Source organism: Cololabis saira, chromosome 12 (genome assembly GCF_033807715.1).
Source record: "Cololabis saira isolate AMF1-May2022 chromosome 12, fColSai1.1, whole genome shotgun sequence".
NCBI classification, from domain to species: Eukaryota; Metazoa; Chordata; class Actinopteri; order Beloniformes; family Belonidae; genus Cololabis; species Cololabis saira.
The window spans coordinates 43,841,696-43,858,549 of NC_084598.1; the positions used below are offsets into that span (position 1 = coordinate 43,841,696).

The following is a 16,854-nucleotide window of genomic DNA, read 5'->3' on the forward strand; positions in this document are numbered from 1 at the left end:
TTTCACAAAGCTTAAGTCATTTTTTATTTTAAGATTTAATTCCTTTTTCCACAGGAAAACTAATGTTTATAGTTAACAACTTGTATCAACTCAACAATATCTGCGTCTGTGTTGCTGCACATGTTGTACATAATTATTACCACAGGAAAGCTTAAGCTGGTAAACCACACTTAATCTTTGTAAGCCGAGTCGTCTCTAAGAGTCTCTAGAGTGAAATATTGCACATCAGCCTGAAATAAAACAGTCAATTCATGATACTTTCTCATCTCCTAATTTTGATCCCTAATAATACAATGTCAGTGTTGTACAACAATATTGATGAATTTATGGATTTCATGCTGTGATCGGTGATCGGCAGATACTGGTTTTGGTGATCGGTTATCGGAATCGGCCCTCAAAATCCTGATCGATGCATCTCTACTTTCTGTTTCCACTGAGAAAGAACTGGCTCCGGGCCAGAAAAACGACGTGACGTGGCTTCTCTTAGCACCAGAGCTGAGGAAAAACCATCTTTGATTCAGCCCAGTCTGACTGGCGGTCACGACCCGAGTTCTGATCACAGAAGAGGAAGAAAATCTGGCAGCGATTACAGGGAGACACGTGTGTGTGTGTGTGTGTGTGTGTGTATACATATATATATATATATATGTATGTGTGTATGTATGTGTGTATGTGTGCATGTGTGTATGTCTGAGTGTGTATATGTGTGAATGTAGGTGTATATATCTGTGTGTGTATGTCTGAGTGTGAGTGTGTATATGTTTGTGTCTGTATGTATGTGTGTATATGTGCATGCGTGTGAGTATGTGTGTGTGTGTGTGTGTGTGTGTGTGTGTGTGTGTGTGTGTGTGTGTATATGTATATATGTATGTGTCTAAGGGTGTGTGTGTATGTCAGTGTGTGTGTGTGTGTGTGTGTGTGTATTTCTGAGTGTGTCTGTGTGTGTCTCCGACTGCTGTTTCCGAGATAATCTGAGTAATCACTGAGTGTTTAACTTTAAACACTCGTGTGTGTTTCTGCACCAGCGTGACTTCAGGTCTGGGTGATGCTAATCAGGTCTGGAGGTTAAAACGCCACATGTTGGGGGGGGGGGGGGCGAGACCAGGAGAACTGGACCGGTTTATCTTTCTACACTAATCTTGAACTGCAGACGACCCCGAGACCAGAGGGAAGAACCAGGACCACACACAGTTCTGGATCTGGACCTGCAGGTCCTCTACAGACCACTAGGGTCCAGATCCAGACCTGCAGGTCCTCTACAGACCACTAGGGTCCAGATCCAGACCTGCAGGTCCTCTACAGACCACTAGGGTCCAGATCCAGACCTGCAGGTCCTCTACAGACCACTAGGGTCCAGATCCAGACCTGCAGGTCCTCTACAGACCACTAGGGTCCAGATCCAGACCTGCAGGTCCTCTACAGACCACTAGGGTCCAGATCCAGACCTGCAGGTCCTCTACAGACCACTAGGGTCCAGATCCAGACCTGCAGGTCCTCTACAGACCACTAGGGTCCAGATCCAGACCTGCAGGTCCTCTACACCAGTGTCTCCCCCCCTGGGGTCCGGTCCCCCCTGGGGGGTCTACAGAGATCTCTGGGGGGGTGCGAAACTTTGTCTGCTTTGAGGATATGCAGTTGTAAAAATTATATTTGAGCATGTTAAATAAATAAAAAATCATAATAACACACCTACAATACAGTAATCCAAGTCTGTATAAACCCACTTGAAAATATATTTTGGTCATTTTAAAATACTAAGTTATTTATCAGGATAAAAATTTAAAAACGGATTATTATATCATTATTCAACATTTAATCATACTACTAATCCGACAGGTTGTTAAAGGAAAAATGTTAAAAAATGTTGCTCTCATTTTAAAGGGATTGTGACATGAAAAACACATTTTTCTTGATTTTTTGTGTTTTGTTGGGTGTCTTGACATCAATTACACCCAAAAAACAACGAACTTTTAACATTCAGTGTATTGTGTGCTTTCTGGGATTTTCCGCATAACTGTGCAAAAACGGCGCACCTGGTTTGGTGGCGGATCGTTACGTAACGATCCGCTAAATCACCGCCCCCTCCACCCAGCTCCCTGCCTCCTCTCCTCTCCAGCGCACCATAAAGGCCAATTTATGGTTCCGCGTTACACCGACGCAGAGCCTACGGCGTAGGTTACGCGGCGACGCGCACCGTACGCTGAACCCTACGGCGTAGGCTCTGCGTCGATTTAACGCGGAACCATAAATCAGGCTTAACACGGAGCTGTTTAGAGCCTCTTCTGTTGTCATCACCGGAGGACAACTGCTAAAAAGACCCGCGGCCACTGACTGGACTTAAGATAAGGGGAGTAGGGGACACTGCTGCTTGCATGCCTTTATTTTTATGATTGTTTGCGGTGGACTGCTCGCCGTGCTGCTTTTCCGTGCATGCTTCGCCTGTCGCTCCCGGCTTAACTCTCCGACGCCGCTGTTAGAAGTCCGGTTCGGTGTGCGCACGGACTTCATCCCCGGGCTGTAGTCGCCCTGTCTGTGTGTGTGGGTGTTTGTGGTGTGCGCGCGTGTGTGTGAGGCCCATGGTGTGGAGACGCCGGCAGAAGTGTGTAGCAGTTGGTTGGAGGAGGAGGTTTGGAGGAGGTTTGGAGGAGGAGCGGGGCAATGATTGACAGGAAAGGGGCAAAAGGAAGCGTTTTTCAGGGCGCAAAAAATCACTGTAATAAAAAGCCAGGAATGGAGTACTAGAGTGAAGTTTTTCTTGTTAAAACCTTTTAGACACATTTGAGGGATGTTGGCCAAGACTTTTAATAGTGTTAAAAGCATTTTAAAAATGATGTCACAATACCTTTAAAAGAGACATTTTTCAGAAACATTTTTATGTCCTTGCAATAATTTTTTGTGTGTATTTTATAGATTGGTGACAAAAAAGGAAGGTGAGGAAAAACAAAGTACAGGGTAGAGGTGGGTGCAATTCATCGATGTGTCGATGCGTCACGATTCTATTTGGAATCAATTAAAAAAAATAATAATAATAATTTTAAGTTATCCTATCCAGATTCCAGACTGAATAAGCTGCTGAATCATTTCATTTTCAAGAATGCACATTTCTTATTGTTCACTTCAAATATGGCAGATATGTTTACACTAAGTATCTAGTTTACTTGAATTAATGAACTCATTAAATCCAAGGCTTGACCGTTTTCAGTGTTTCCACCAATAGAGGGCGCTCTCATGCAAGTGCAGCTTTCCCTGGTCAAAGTTAAGTAAGTCAAAGAGCAAATGTTTACATAGTTATAAAATAAATTATTTTGTGTCTTTGAAAAATACATGTCAAATGTTCAAAAAACCTTGTTATTTACTTAATGAGTGTTGTTAGAGGAACTGAGTTAATTGATTGGCTATTTATTTACAAATGTAGCCACAGATGAAGACAAAATCAATCTTGTATGGAAAAAAGCATTAAAAATCACAATAATCGAAGAATCGCGGCACCAATAATCGAATCGAATCGACAATCGTTATAATCGAAGAATCGAAGCTCCAATAATCGAAATCGAATCGAATCGTGAGGTACCCTTGTTTGCACACCCCTAGTACAGGGTAAACCAAAGAGAAATGTATCAAAAAACATAATGTTAATTTTTTCAATTAAAGGTTTGTAAAGAATAACTTTACTCTTTTGGTGCTAGTGCATACGGGTCGGGGGCCCGGCTGGTCTTAGATATAAGTAGGGGGGGCAAGGAAAAAAGGTTGGGAACCGCTGCTCTACAGACCACTAGTCTTTAAAGACTTTTGAAGTGTTGGAGCTATTTTTCACTTTTGCCTTATTTAATCATTTATTATTTAGTTAGTTTTTGTGGTTTAGTTTTGGGAACACACCTTTAGTTTGTTTATGATATGTAGTATTGATTAAGTTTATTTTGGTACTTCACCATGCTTTTATTTTGAAGGTACTGGGTAGCTGGAGCACCAGATGAGTTTACCTGTAGGGGTTGGCAGACACAGGTGAGGCACCTGGAGGGTAGATGGGCGTTTACCAGGGCAAGAGAGAGACATTGTTCTTTGTTTGATCATTTGCCAATGGAATAAAACCTCAAGAAACTTTATTTTTTGCCTGGACAATGGACTTTGTTTTTATCCTGCTTAAATTCACTCCCTCGGTGTCTCAGTGGCCGTTTGATTTGATTCAGTTTATTATAGTTTGATACTTTTTAGTTTTTTTTTAATAATTCACCTGGAGGACAAATAGCCACTACAAAGTGTTTAAAGACTTTGAAGTGTTTAAAAAGTCTTTAAAGACTTTAGTGTTTCAAAAGTCTTTAAAGGAAGCTGTTTCCATCCCATCCCTCCTTTTATCTCCTCCTCCTCCTCTAATCCAGCTGCTGTCAACAGGACGGAGAAACCAGACTCACCTCCTTTCATATAACAGCCCTCCCTCCTCCTCCCTCACTCACTCCCTTCATCTGCTCCTAGAGTCTCTCTCTCTTTTCTCCCTTTGTTCCGAGTGTCCGCCCCCGCTCTCTCTCTCTCTCTCTCTCTCTCTCTCTCTCTCTCTCCCTCCCAGCTTTACCAAACCATTGTTCTGTTTCTGCACATTTCCGGAGGCCTCGGCCTCGTACCGCTAACACAGCTCACTCACCTGGACACATAAAAACACATGCACATGCGCGAACACACACACGCACACACACACACACACACACACACACACACACACACACACACACACACACACACAATGGTTTTAGACTAAACTTCGACCCCTCAGCTGTAAACTTTTCACTTCCAGAGTCAATTTAATAATTCAGACTGAATACAAATGATTCAAGCAAACGCTTCAGGAGGACAGGAGGAGGAAAGGAAGACAGATGGAAGACAGGAGGAGGATAGAAGCAGGAAAGAAGGAGGATAGAAGCAGGAAAGAAGGCAGACAGGTGGAGGAAAGAAGCAGGAGAGGAGGATAGATGGAGGGCAGAAGGAGAGGAGGATAGATGGAAGGCAGAAGGAGAGGAGGATAGATGGAGGGCAGAAGGAGAGGAGGATAGATGGAGGGCAGAAGGAGAGGAGGATAGATGGAGGGCAGAAGGAGAGGAGGATAGATGGAGGGCAGAAGGAGAGGAGGATAGATGGAGGGCAGAAGGAGAGGAGGATAGATGGAGGGCAGAAGGAGGAAAGGAAGACTGAAGGAGAACAGATTAATGACAGGAGGAGGATAGGAAGAGAAAGTGAAAACAAAGAAACGGCGCCAGAGTCGAATGTTTCACCCTCCCTTCATCAGACAGATTCCTCTCTCTCTCTCCCTCTCTTTTTCTCTCTCCCTCCACTCCCTCCTTTATCAAGAAACTTCTGACACGTGGGTTCATTCACGCACGAGCCATTTAACCCGTCTCTGACCCGGCGATGGATCCCCAGTCCCCCCAGGACCCCCGGGGAGTCTCCAGGGCCCCCCCCCCCCAGGGTCCGTATGTTTGATATCATCCACTCCAGTGAGCTCTAGCGTTCAGACGAGACCGGCCCACCGTTACTCCCTCAACACCAGGAACCGGTCTGGTTCCTCTGGACTCAGCTTTGGGTTTTTCAGGGAACAAAACCGACGGATTCAGAAGAAACTGCCTCTAGTACCATGTTTTTTCTGAAGCTGGAAAAGATTAGATATTCACGGAAGGGTAGTTGTAACAAATGTTATAATAAGTGGCTTCCCTTTCTTACATTCTTCCACTCTCTCCAGTCCCTGCCTCCTGATAGACGGATCCCCCCTCCCTCTCTTCTCTCATTCCTCTCTTTCTTCCTCCCTTTTATCTATTTATTTACTTTTCCTTTGTTTTTGGGGTTTGTTTTTTGTTTTCTTTTTTTTTCTCCCCCTTTTTATTAATCTATTTTTTAATTTATACTGTGTAGCTTTAATACTTAAATATTACTTCAAATAATTTTCATTTATTTGTCATTATTTTGTGTGGATTTTTGTTCTGTTCTTAATCAAAAAAAAAAACATCCTAGGAGGTAGACTGTATATCTTTTTTTGTTTATTCCTGTTCTACTGTGCCTTACCCCCTAATAAAAAATATTAAAACAAAAAGAAACTGCCTCTAGACCTCACTGGACAGTAACTTGTAGTCAAGACCAGCTAAACCCAGACCAAGACTAGTTCAGCTCCAGACCAAACAGAAACCCAGTTCTGTCCTGATCCTGCGTGATTGTATTCCATCATCCTGGTTCTAGTTTCCATATGAGCTTGTTTTCAACTGCAGCTCAATAACACAGAGAAGTGGATGATGATGTTGAACTCACTATAAATGTTTCCATCATCAGCTGAGATCAGATATGTGTGGCGACTGCACTACCGCTATTTATTTCTACACAATTTCGAGACATTTCGACTTTATTCACAAAATTGTATTTCAACACCAATTTCAACATTTCGACTTTTTTCTCGAAGTGCACAATAATAAAAAAAATCTTCCCCTCTCAAATATTTTTTCTCCTGCATATAGCCTAATATAATAATGATATAATTCTCTTCCGTAGATTACACCGTATATCAGCATCACTGAAATGGACCTGATGCTTAATCAATTACAACGATATGCAAATATGATCCATATATTTATTCAAACAAGGCCGTTATAAACACAAAACTGTAATTAAATACAGACACATGCAGATGCACCTAAACATTAAATCAGATGCAAAATACAAATAGTTTACAAAACTGTACATTAACCAGAGGAAGATGCTGATACCAGATTCTGTCACCTTGATGTGAAACAGATCTCAGTTATCCGAGTCTGAAACCGAGAGACTAGTTTGTCCAGTTTGAGTTGAACTGAGTAATACTTTATTACCAAAACTGTAAAATAAAGTTGTTGTTTTTTTTTAAAATCAAACAGCCTGTCCTAACTGCACACGAGCATCCGACTATCGCGTCGCACTGCGTGGCATCGGACGCTCTCTGTCCTGAAACACTGAAAGCGTTATGGGCCCCCACGTTATTTTGAGTGACAGCTGAAACTCGCTTTTTAAGGCTGATTTATGGTTCCTCGTTACACCAACGCAGACCCTACGCCGTCGATTTTACGCGGAACCATAAATCAGCCTTTATTCACCCCCCGTGCGCTCCTGAAAGAAACTCCTAAAATAACTCCTAAAAGAGTAAAGAGACAAGTAAAAGATGGGTGAGTACTTGTAATCTTCCTACGTTTTTACTTTCTAAACAGAAAACAAGCTTGATATTGTGATATTTAAATGTTCTTCTATTTTCTTCCTGCCGCTCACGTTGAAAGCCGGTTGAAAGCGCTGTAGGAAACGGTCACGGATGAGGAACGGCTGATCCAGTTAGTTGAAATGAGAAGTTATCTCTATGATTCCTCCTCATTTCACTACAAAAACCTCAATAAAGTGGCAGAAAGAAATATTATCCTATTATTATATTATTATTATACATTATCTTATTATTATATCTTATTATCTTATCAGAAACTTCCATCTCCCTCCAGCAGCTGCCACTTTATTGAGGTTTTTGTAGTGAAATGAGGAGGAATCATAGAGATAACTTCTCATTTCAACTAACTGGATCAGCCGTTCCTCATCATAACTGTTTCCTACAGCGCTTTTAACCGGCTTTCAACGCGAGCGGCAGGAAGAAAATAGAAGCAGGGCGTCCGACAAATGTTCAGCTCAAAATGGCGCGCCGTGGCGCGCTGCGTTGTTCGCAGCCAGTTTGGACAGTCCAATAGAAAATAAAGACATGGAATTGTTTTTGTCGCTGACGCTCGCTCGCGTCGCATGCAGTTATGACACAGTGAAACACGGAGCTCCTCCGTCGGCGAGGCAGCAACCGCCGTCACTAATAGACTTTAATTGGAGTAAAGAGACTATTGTCTCCTCCATGGGGGGTTGATGCAGTAGGAAGTAATTTACAGACGCACCTCCTCACTGATGGCTGCCTGTAAACACTAACGTCCTCTTGTTTCCTTTATTTTCTGTTATTGTTTTAGCTCACAGGCCGTCCCGGACGAGGACACGTCCGTCTCAATTAGCGCCTCTGCTGGGGGGGGGGGTGGTCTCTATTTGTGGACTCAGCTGGCCTGGTTTAGGAGGACCATAAACAGCGCGACGCCACCCACAGAGGCCCTGGGGGGCCGGCAGGGCCGACCCCGGAGACCCCCGGGGCCCCACAGGCCCGAAAAAAGACACTCCAGCTATCTTATCTCCGCTCACAGGGGGACCGGGGCGTCTGCAGGTTTCACCAGGGGAAAGTTAACGCTTTTTAAGACCATTTTCAAACTAAATTTAAGACCAAAAAGACAAGTCACTTAAGAAATCCAGCGCTGAGGTCGAGGTTGCCAGATCTGGCTGACAGGTTCCAGCTAAAACGTGATGTAAAACCCGCCGAAATAATGAAAAACCAGCCATATTCGTACTTTCTCTATGTTAAAACCGTCAATTATTAAATGTTTAACACATTTCAAGCTGCACAACACCACTAAATAGCCAAAAAAGTTCAGGCTCCAAACAAAGACTACAATTAAATTGAGTAGATTAAAGCATATAAAACATCAGTGAGTTTATTGTGAAAGTTTCTACTTTTCTCTGCCATAATGGAAACTTTTTTGTCAATAATTTCTCCTAAATATTTAGTAAAAACCAGGAAAAAAAGCACAAATATATATTTTTCAGCCCAATTGGGCTGAAACTTGCCCAATCTGGCAACACAGATTTAGAACGTCCGCAGCAGATTCTCCTCAAAACGATTAAATAAACTTTTTAATGATGACTGGATACATTCCCTCTAAAATGAAGACCCTTGGACTGAGATTTAAGACAAATTAAGACATTTAAATGCCTTATTTGACCAAATATGGAATTTAAGACTTTTTAATCCCATTTTCAAACTAAATTTAAGACCAAAAAAAAAAGTAATCCATCGCTGAGGTCGAGGTTGCCAGATCTGGCTGACAGGTTCCAGCCCAAACGTGATGAAAAACCAGCTCAAATCAAACATTGTCTATGTTAAAACTGTCAATTATTAAATGTGTCATAAATTTCAAGCTTCACAACACCACTAAATAGCAATAAAAAAGGTTCAGACAACAATTAAACTGAGTAGATTAAAACAGAAAGTTTATTGTGTGCTCAATTACAATTAAGGTGTGATGTTTTTGCGAGGAGATGGAAACTTATTGCTTCTCCAACTGAGGAGAATCCGGGGAATGCAGAATATCTTAACTGTCCATTTACTTATTTATTTATTATTTTTCATTTTATCAGTTTTATTCAACATTCTAGGCCCCACTGGCCCCATTTTGTTATTGTCTTTGGAATGTCTGTGTTTTTCTTCAATAAAAATAAAGAAAAATAGTTCAGGCTCCAAACAAAGACTATGATTAAACTGAGCAGGTTAAAGCAAATAAAATATCAGTGAGTTTATGTGTAAGTTTCAAGTTTTCTCTGCCATTATGGAAACCTTTTTGTTAATAATTTCTCCTAAATATTTAGTAAAAACCAGGAAAAGCAGCCCAAATGTATATTTGAGTTTATTGTGTACGTTTCTACTTTTCTCTGCCATAATGGAAACTTTTTTGTTAATAATTTCTCCTAAATATTTAGTAAAAACCAGGAAAAGCAGCCCAGATTATGGGCTGAATCCTGTTTAACCTGGCAACCCTGACTGAGGCGTCTAACAACTGGTAAACAGGTTTATTTCTCCTCAAAACGATTAAATAAACTTTCCCTTTTCAAAGTGTAAGAAAACTTTTTAATGACGGACGAATGTGAAAATAAAATAAAACATCAGTGAGTTTATTATAATGGTATCATAATGGAAACTTTTTAGTTAATAATTTCTCCTAAATATTTAGTAAAAACCAGGAAAAGTATCCCAAATATATATTTGAGTTTATTGTGTACGTTTCTACTTTTCTCTGCCATAATCAAACTTTTTAGTTGATAATTTCTCCTAAATATTTAGTAAAAACCAGGAAAAGCAGCCCAAATATATATTTGAGTTTATTGTGTAAGTTTCTACTTTTCTCTGCCATAATGGACACTTTTTTGTTATTAATTTCTCCTAAATATTTAGTAAAAACCAGGAAAAGCAACCCAAATTTTATCAACCCGCTTAATTGGGCTGAAACCCGCTCAACCTGGCAACCCTGATTGAGGCGTCTAACAACTGGAAACAGGTTTATTTCTCCTCAAAACGATTTAATAAACTTTTTCTTTTCAAAGTGTAAGAAAACTTTTTAATGATGACCGGATAAATTCCTCTTGATTTTGATTTGATTTGATTTGTTTATTTGCACAACATAAAAAAAAAATTCTCTAAAATTAAGATTCAAAAGTTAAGACCCTTGGATTGAGATTTAAGACAAGTTAAGACATTTAAAGGCCTGATTTTAGGAGACCTCCACCAACATCTGGATCCAGACCTGCAGTTTTGACCACTAGGTTTTAAATCCAAAAGTAAGTCAACCTCTGTGTTTACAGCAGAAATAAAACTGATATAAAACCTTTTAGAATAGAATAGAATAAACTTTACTTTATTGATCCCCCAGAGGAGAAATTTACTTGTGCAGCAGCAAACATACACACTCTCGACAATTTTACAAAATACACACAAAGTATGAAAAGGTATAAAAAAAAAGTATATCCTAAAAAAAATAAAAATAACCAATAAATAGCTAAATAATTAAAAAAGAGCAATATAAAAAATGAGCAATGAACAAAAGAAATACTAAACCCGAAAAACGAATATATACATGTGCAAAAATACCAGTGAGGTATTCATAGGGAGAAGGTTATTGCACTTTCAGAAAAACAGGTTATTGCACTCGAGTGACTAGAGTCATGATGATGGATGGATGGATGTGAAAATAAAATAAAATATCATTGAGTTTGTCGTGTAAGTTTCTACTTTTCTCTGCCATAAAATTATTAACTTTTTTGTTAATAATTTCTCCTAAATATTTAGTAAAAACCAGGAAAAGCAGTCCAAATCTATATTTTTCAGCCCAATTGGGCTGAAACTTGTCCAACCTGGCAACACCGATTTAGAAATAAACTTTTTAATGATGACTTTCCTCTAAAACCAAGATCCTTGGATTGAGATATAAGATAAATTAAGTCATTTAAAGGCCTTAATTTAGCAAATATGGAGTTAAAGACTTTTTAAGGCCACCATTTGTTAATAATTTCTCCTAAATATTTAGTAAAAACCAGGAAAAGCAGCACAAATCTCTATTTTTCAGCCCAATTGGGCTGAAAGTCACCCAACCTGGCAACACAAATTTAGAAATAAACTTTTTAATGATGACTTTCCTCTCAAATTAAGACCCTTGGATTGAGATATAAGACAAATTAAGACGTTTAAAGGCCTTTTTTGAGCAAAACTGGAGTTTAAGACTTTTTAAGGCCACCATTTGTTGATAATTTATCCTAAATATTTAGTAAAAACCAGGAAAAGCAGCCCAAATATATATTTGGGCTGCTGGGTTGTTGCCCAACCTGGCAACACAAACTTTTTAATGATGACTTTCTTCTAAAATTAAGACCCTTGGATTGAGATATAAGACAAATTAAAAAATTTAAAGGCCTTAAATTAGCAAATATGGAGTTTAAAACTTTTTAAGGCCACCATTTGTTAATAATTTCTCCTAAATATTTAGTAAAAACCAGGAAAAGCAGCACAAATCTCTATTTTTCAGCCCAATTGGGCTGAAAGTCCCCCAACCTTGCAACACAGATTTAGAAATAAACTTTTTAATGATGACTTTCCTCTAAAATGAAGACCCTTGGATTGCGATATAACACAAATTAAGACATTTAAAGTCCTTAATTTAGCAAATATGGAGTCTAAGACTTTTTAAGGCCACCATTTGTTAATAATTTCTCCTAAATATTTAGTAAAAACCAGGAAAAGCAGCACAAATCTCTATTTTTCATCCCAATTGGGCTGAAAGTCACCCAACCTGGCAACACAGATTTAGAAATAAACTTTTTAATTATGTTTTTCCTCTAAAATTAAGACCCTTGGGTTGAGATTTAAGACAAATTAAGGCATTTTTTGAGCAGACATGGAATTTAAGACTTTTAAGACTTTTTAAGGGGCCTTATTTTAGGAAAAATTGAGTTTTTAAACATTTTAAAGCCACCCTGGGGATGCCCCCTCGGGTCACGTGACCCACATGCCCCTCTCTTGCCCTGGCTGCGTTGGGTTTTATCAAAGTTACTCACCGCAGAAGAGAAGGACCGGCGAGGCGCGCATCAGTCCGGCCGGGCAGGAGCAACCTGTGGCGGGCAGACAAGTCCAGTTACAACCGGCCCCGTGGGGGAGTTTAAAGGGTCGTTTTTACACATGAGATACATCTAAAACGGTCCCGGCCGGCCGTTATTCCCGCCGGGGGGGTGAAGGGGGACCGGGAACCGGGACTCACCGCGTCGGTAACCGGTCCGGAGGAGCGTCAACGTCCCGCAGAAAAAAGCACTTGTTGCTCCGAAGAGGAGCAGGTCGGTGATGCGGTGGTCCCTGCCGCTCTGCCCGGGAAACCCCGGAATGGAGCGGACTGGAGTCCCTGCCGCTCTGCCTGTGAAACCCCGGACTGGAGCAGACTGGAGTCCCTGCCGCTCTGCCTGGGAAACCCCGGACTGGAGCGGACTGGAGTCCCTGCCGCTCTGCCTGGGAAACCCCGGACTGGAGCTGCCTGGAGTCCCTGTCGCTCTGCCTGGGAAACCCCGGACTGGAGCGGACTGGAGTCCCTGCCGCTCTGCCTGGGAAACCCCAGACTGGATCACTGGAGTCCCGGGCTCCTACAGCTCGGCCTGGGAAACCCCGGACTGGATCGCACTGGACCGGACTGGACTCCCGCTTTTCTCGCTTTTCTTGGTTTTTACTAAATAAATATTTAGGAGAAATTATCAACTAAAAAATGTCCATAATGGCAGAGAAAAGTAAAACGTACACAATAAACTCAAATATATATTTGGGATACTTTTCCTGGTTTTTACAAAATATTTAGGATAAATTATTAACAAAAAAGTTTCCATTGCGGCAGAGAGAAGTAGAAACTTACACAATAAACTCACTGATAATTGATTTGCTTTAATTTACTCAATTTATTCGTAGCCTTTGTTTGGCGCCTGAACTTTTTTTTTTTTTTTTTTGCTAAAATAAGGCTCCTGCAGCTTTGCCTGGGAAACCCCGGACTGGATCACTGGAGTCCCTGCCGCTCTGCCTGGGAAACCCCGGACTGGAACAGACTGGAGTCCCTGCAGCTCTGCCTGGGAAACCCCGGACTGGAACAGACTGGAGTCCCTGCAGCTCTGCCCATAGACATATATACAATATATAATATTATATAATTATAAAATATATAATATATATATATATATTTATATATATTATATATATATAATATATATATATATTATATATATATTTATTTATAAATTGTATATATGTCTATGGCTCTGCCTGGGAAACCCCGGACTGGATCATACTGGACCGGACTGGAGTCCCGGGCTCCTGCCGCTCTGCCTGGGAAATCCCGGACTGGACCAAGCTGGGCTCCCGGAGCGGAGCGGCGGGGAGGCTGGAGGGGGCGGGGCGTCCTGAGGAGGGGGCGGGGCGTCCTGAGGAGGGGGCGGGGCGTCCTGAGGAGGGGGCGGGGCGTCCTTGGTCACGTGTTCGAGTCCAGGGATTGGTTGATGGGATGTAAACAGACTAGTTGGATTCTCACCCAGGAAGGTTTATTATCTACTTCCCTCATGTACATCCATCCATCCATCCTCCAATCTATACATCCATCCATCCATCATCCATCCATCCTCCATCCATCATCCATCCATCCATCATCCATCCATCCTCCAATCCATCCATCCATCCATTTAACCATCCATCCATCCATCCATCATCCATCCATCCATCCATCCATTTAACCATCCATCCATCCATCCTCCAATCCATCCATCCATCCATTTAACCATCCATCCATCCATCATCCATCCATCCATCCATCCATTTAACCATCCATCCATCCATCCTCCAATCCATCCATCCATCCATTTAACCATCCATCCATCCATCCTCCAATCCATCCATCCATCCATTTAACCATCCATCCATCCATCATCCATCCATCCATCCATTCATCATCCATCCATCCATCCATTTAACCATCCATCCATCCATCATCCATCCATCCATCCATCCATTCATCATCCATTCATCCATCCATCCATTTAACCATCCATCCATCATCCATCCATCCATCCATCCATCCATCATCCATCCATCCATTTAACCATCCATCCATCCATCCATTTAACCATCCATCCATCATCCATCCTCCAATCCATACATCCATCCATCCATCCATCCATCCATTTAACCATCCATCCATCCATCCATTTAACCATCCATCCATCCATCATCCATCCTCCAATCCATACATCCATCCATCATCCATCCATTCACTCATCCATCCATCCATCATTTTATCCATCCATTCACTCATCCATCCAACCATCCATCCATTCATTCATCCAACCATCCAACCATCATCCATCCATCATCCATCATCCATCCATCATCCATCCATCCATCAATACACTCATCCATCCATCCATCATCCACTCATCCATCCATGCATCCATCCATCCATCCTGCATCCATCCATCCATCCATCCTGCATCCATCCATCCATCCACTCATCCATCCATCCATCCATCCATCCTGCATCCATCCATCCATCCTGCATCCATCCATCCATCCATCCATCCAATCACCCATCAAATACATCCATCCAGAGCAGCGACGTGCTGTCCCCCCCTCCATCCATCTCTCCATCCCTACATTGCATGTTTTCCATCCCTCCATCCCTCCATCCGTTCCTCCACTGCATGTTTTCCATCCCTCCATCCCTCCGTCCGTTTCTCCACTGCATGTTTTCCATCCCTCCATCCATCCATCCATCCCTCCACTGCATGTTTTCCATCCATCCATCCATCCATCCCTCCATCCCTCCATCCATTCCTACACTGCATGTTTTCCATCCCTCCATCCATCCATCCACCCCTCCACTGCATGTTTTCCATCCATCCATCCCTACATCCCTCCACTGCATGTTTTCCATCCATCCATCCATCCATCCATCCCTCCACTGCATGTTTTCCATCCATCCATCCCTACATCCCTCCACTGCATGTTTTCCATCCATCCATCCCTCCATCCCTCCCCTGCATGTTTTCCATCCCTCCATCCGTTCCTCCACTGCATGTTTTCCATCCATCCATCCCTCCATCCATCCAAATTCAGAATCTAATTTAAAATTTTATTACTTGCCTATAAAGCCCGAAACGGCTTAGCTCCGCATTATTTGCAAGACCTGATAGTGCCTTATGTTCCTGGCAGAGCTCTCCGCTCTCAGAGTGCAGGTTTACTCGTAGTTCCTAGAGTATCTAAATGTAGATTTGGAGGGCGGGCGTTCTGCTATCAGGCACCATTACTGCATGCTGGCCTGCGGTCCCCACCCCTGGTCATCCCGTTGCTGCTTCCACATGCCTGCGGTCCCCATCCCCGGTCATCCCGTTGCTGCTTCCACCTGCCTGCTGTGCTGTTGACGTCCCCGACCCCCAGTCTGGCCTTCGGCAGGAGGGTCCCCCCTTATGAGCCTGGTCTTGGTCCAGGTTTCCTCCCTCCTAAAGGGGAGTTTTTCTTGCCACTGTTTGGTTTAAGGTTTTTCTCCCACTAGGGGAGTTTTTACCTGCCATTTTTTATGTAATAATTGCTCGGGGGTTTATGTTCATGTTTTGGATCTCTGGAAAGCGTCTAGAGACAACTGTTGTATTAGACGCTATATAAATAAAATTGAATTGAATTGAATCCATCCCTCCACTGCATGTTTTCCATCCCTCCATCCCTCTATCCCTCCACTGCATGTTTTCCATCCATCCATCCCTCCATCCCTCCATCCCTCCACTGCATGTTTTCCATCCATCCATCCCTACATCCCTCCACTGCATGTTTCCTTCCCTCCATCCCTCCACTGCATGTTTTCCTTCCATCCATCCCTCCACTGCATGTTTTCCATCCCTCCATCCCTCCACTGCATGTTTTCCATCCATCCATCCGTCCATCCCTCCACTGCATGTTTTCCATCCATCCATCCCTCCGCTGCATGTTTTCCATCCATCCATCCCTCCATCCCTTCACTGCATGTTTTCCATCCATCCATCCATCTCTCCATCCCTCCGCTGCATGTTTTCCATCCATCCATCCCTCCATCCATTCCTCCACTGCATGTTTTCCATCCCTCCATCCCTCCATCCGTTCCTCCACTGCATGTTTTCCATCCATCCATCCCTCCATCTATCCAAATTTAGAATCCAATTTAAAATGTTATTACTTGCGTATAAAGCCCAAAACGGCTTAGCTCCGCATTATTTGCAAGACCTGATAGTGCCTTATGTTCCTGGCAGAGCTCTCCGCTCTCAGAGTGCAGGTTTACTCGTTTACTTTGCTCGGGGGTTTATGTTCTAGGTCGTCTAGGGACAACTTTTGTTGTATTAGACGCTATATAAATAAAATTGAATTGAATTGAATCCATCCCTCCACTGCATGTTTTCCATCCATCCATCCCTCCATCCCTACACTGCATGTTTTCCATCCCTCCATCCCTCCTTCTGTTCCTCCACTGCATGTTTTCCATCCATCCCTCCATCCCTCCGCTGCATGTTTTCCATCCATCCATCCATCCCTCCATCCCTCCACTGCATGTTTTCCATCGCTCCTCAGGTCCCGGAGCAGGAATGCTCCTGCTGGACGGATTAGATTCCCTTTGATTGAGTTCAGAGGACGAGCCT

At 42.5% G+C, this 16,854-nt stretch overlaps 1 protein-coding gene across 2 annotated transcripts in view; it reads right to left on the reverse strand.

Annotated features, from left to right (window-relative positions):
• The window catches only part of lamb2 (laminin, beta 2 (laminin S)), a 90,225-nt gene extending 77,684 nt beyond the window's left edge, over positions 1-12,541 (reverse strand). For both annotated transcript variants that reach the window (XM_061736845.1, XM_061736844.1), the window contains exons 1-2: positions 12,429-12,541; positions 12,229-12,282 (exon numbers count right to left, since the gene is read on the reverse strand). In XM_061736845.1, coding sequence (XP_061592829.1) covers positions 12,229-12,259 — 31 coding nt within the window. In that variant the 5' untranslated portion in view covers positions 12,260-12,282; positions 12,429-12,541. The remainder of the gene's footprint in view (positions 1-12,228; positions 12,283-12,428) is intronic.
• Between the last annotated feature and the right edge of the window lie 4,313 nt (positions 12,542-16,854).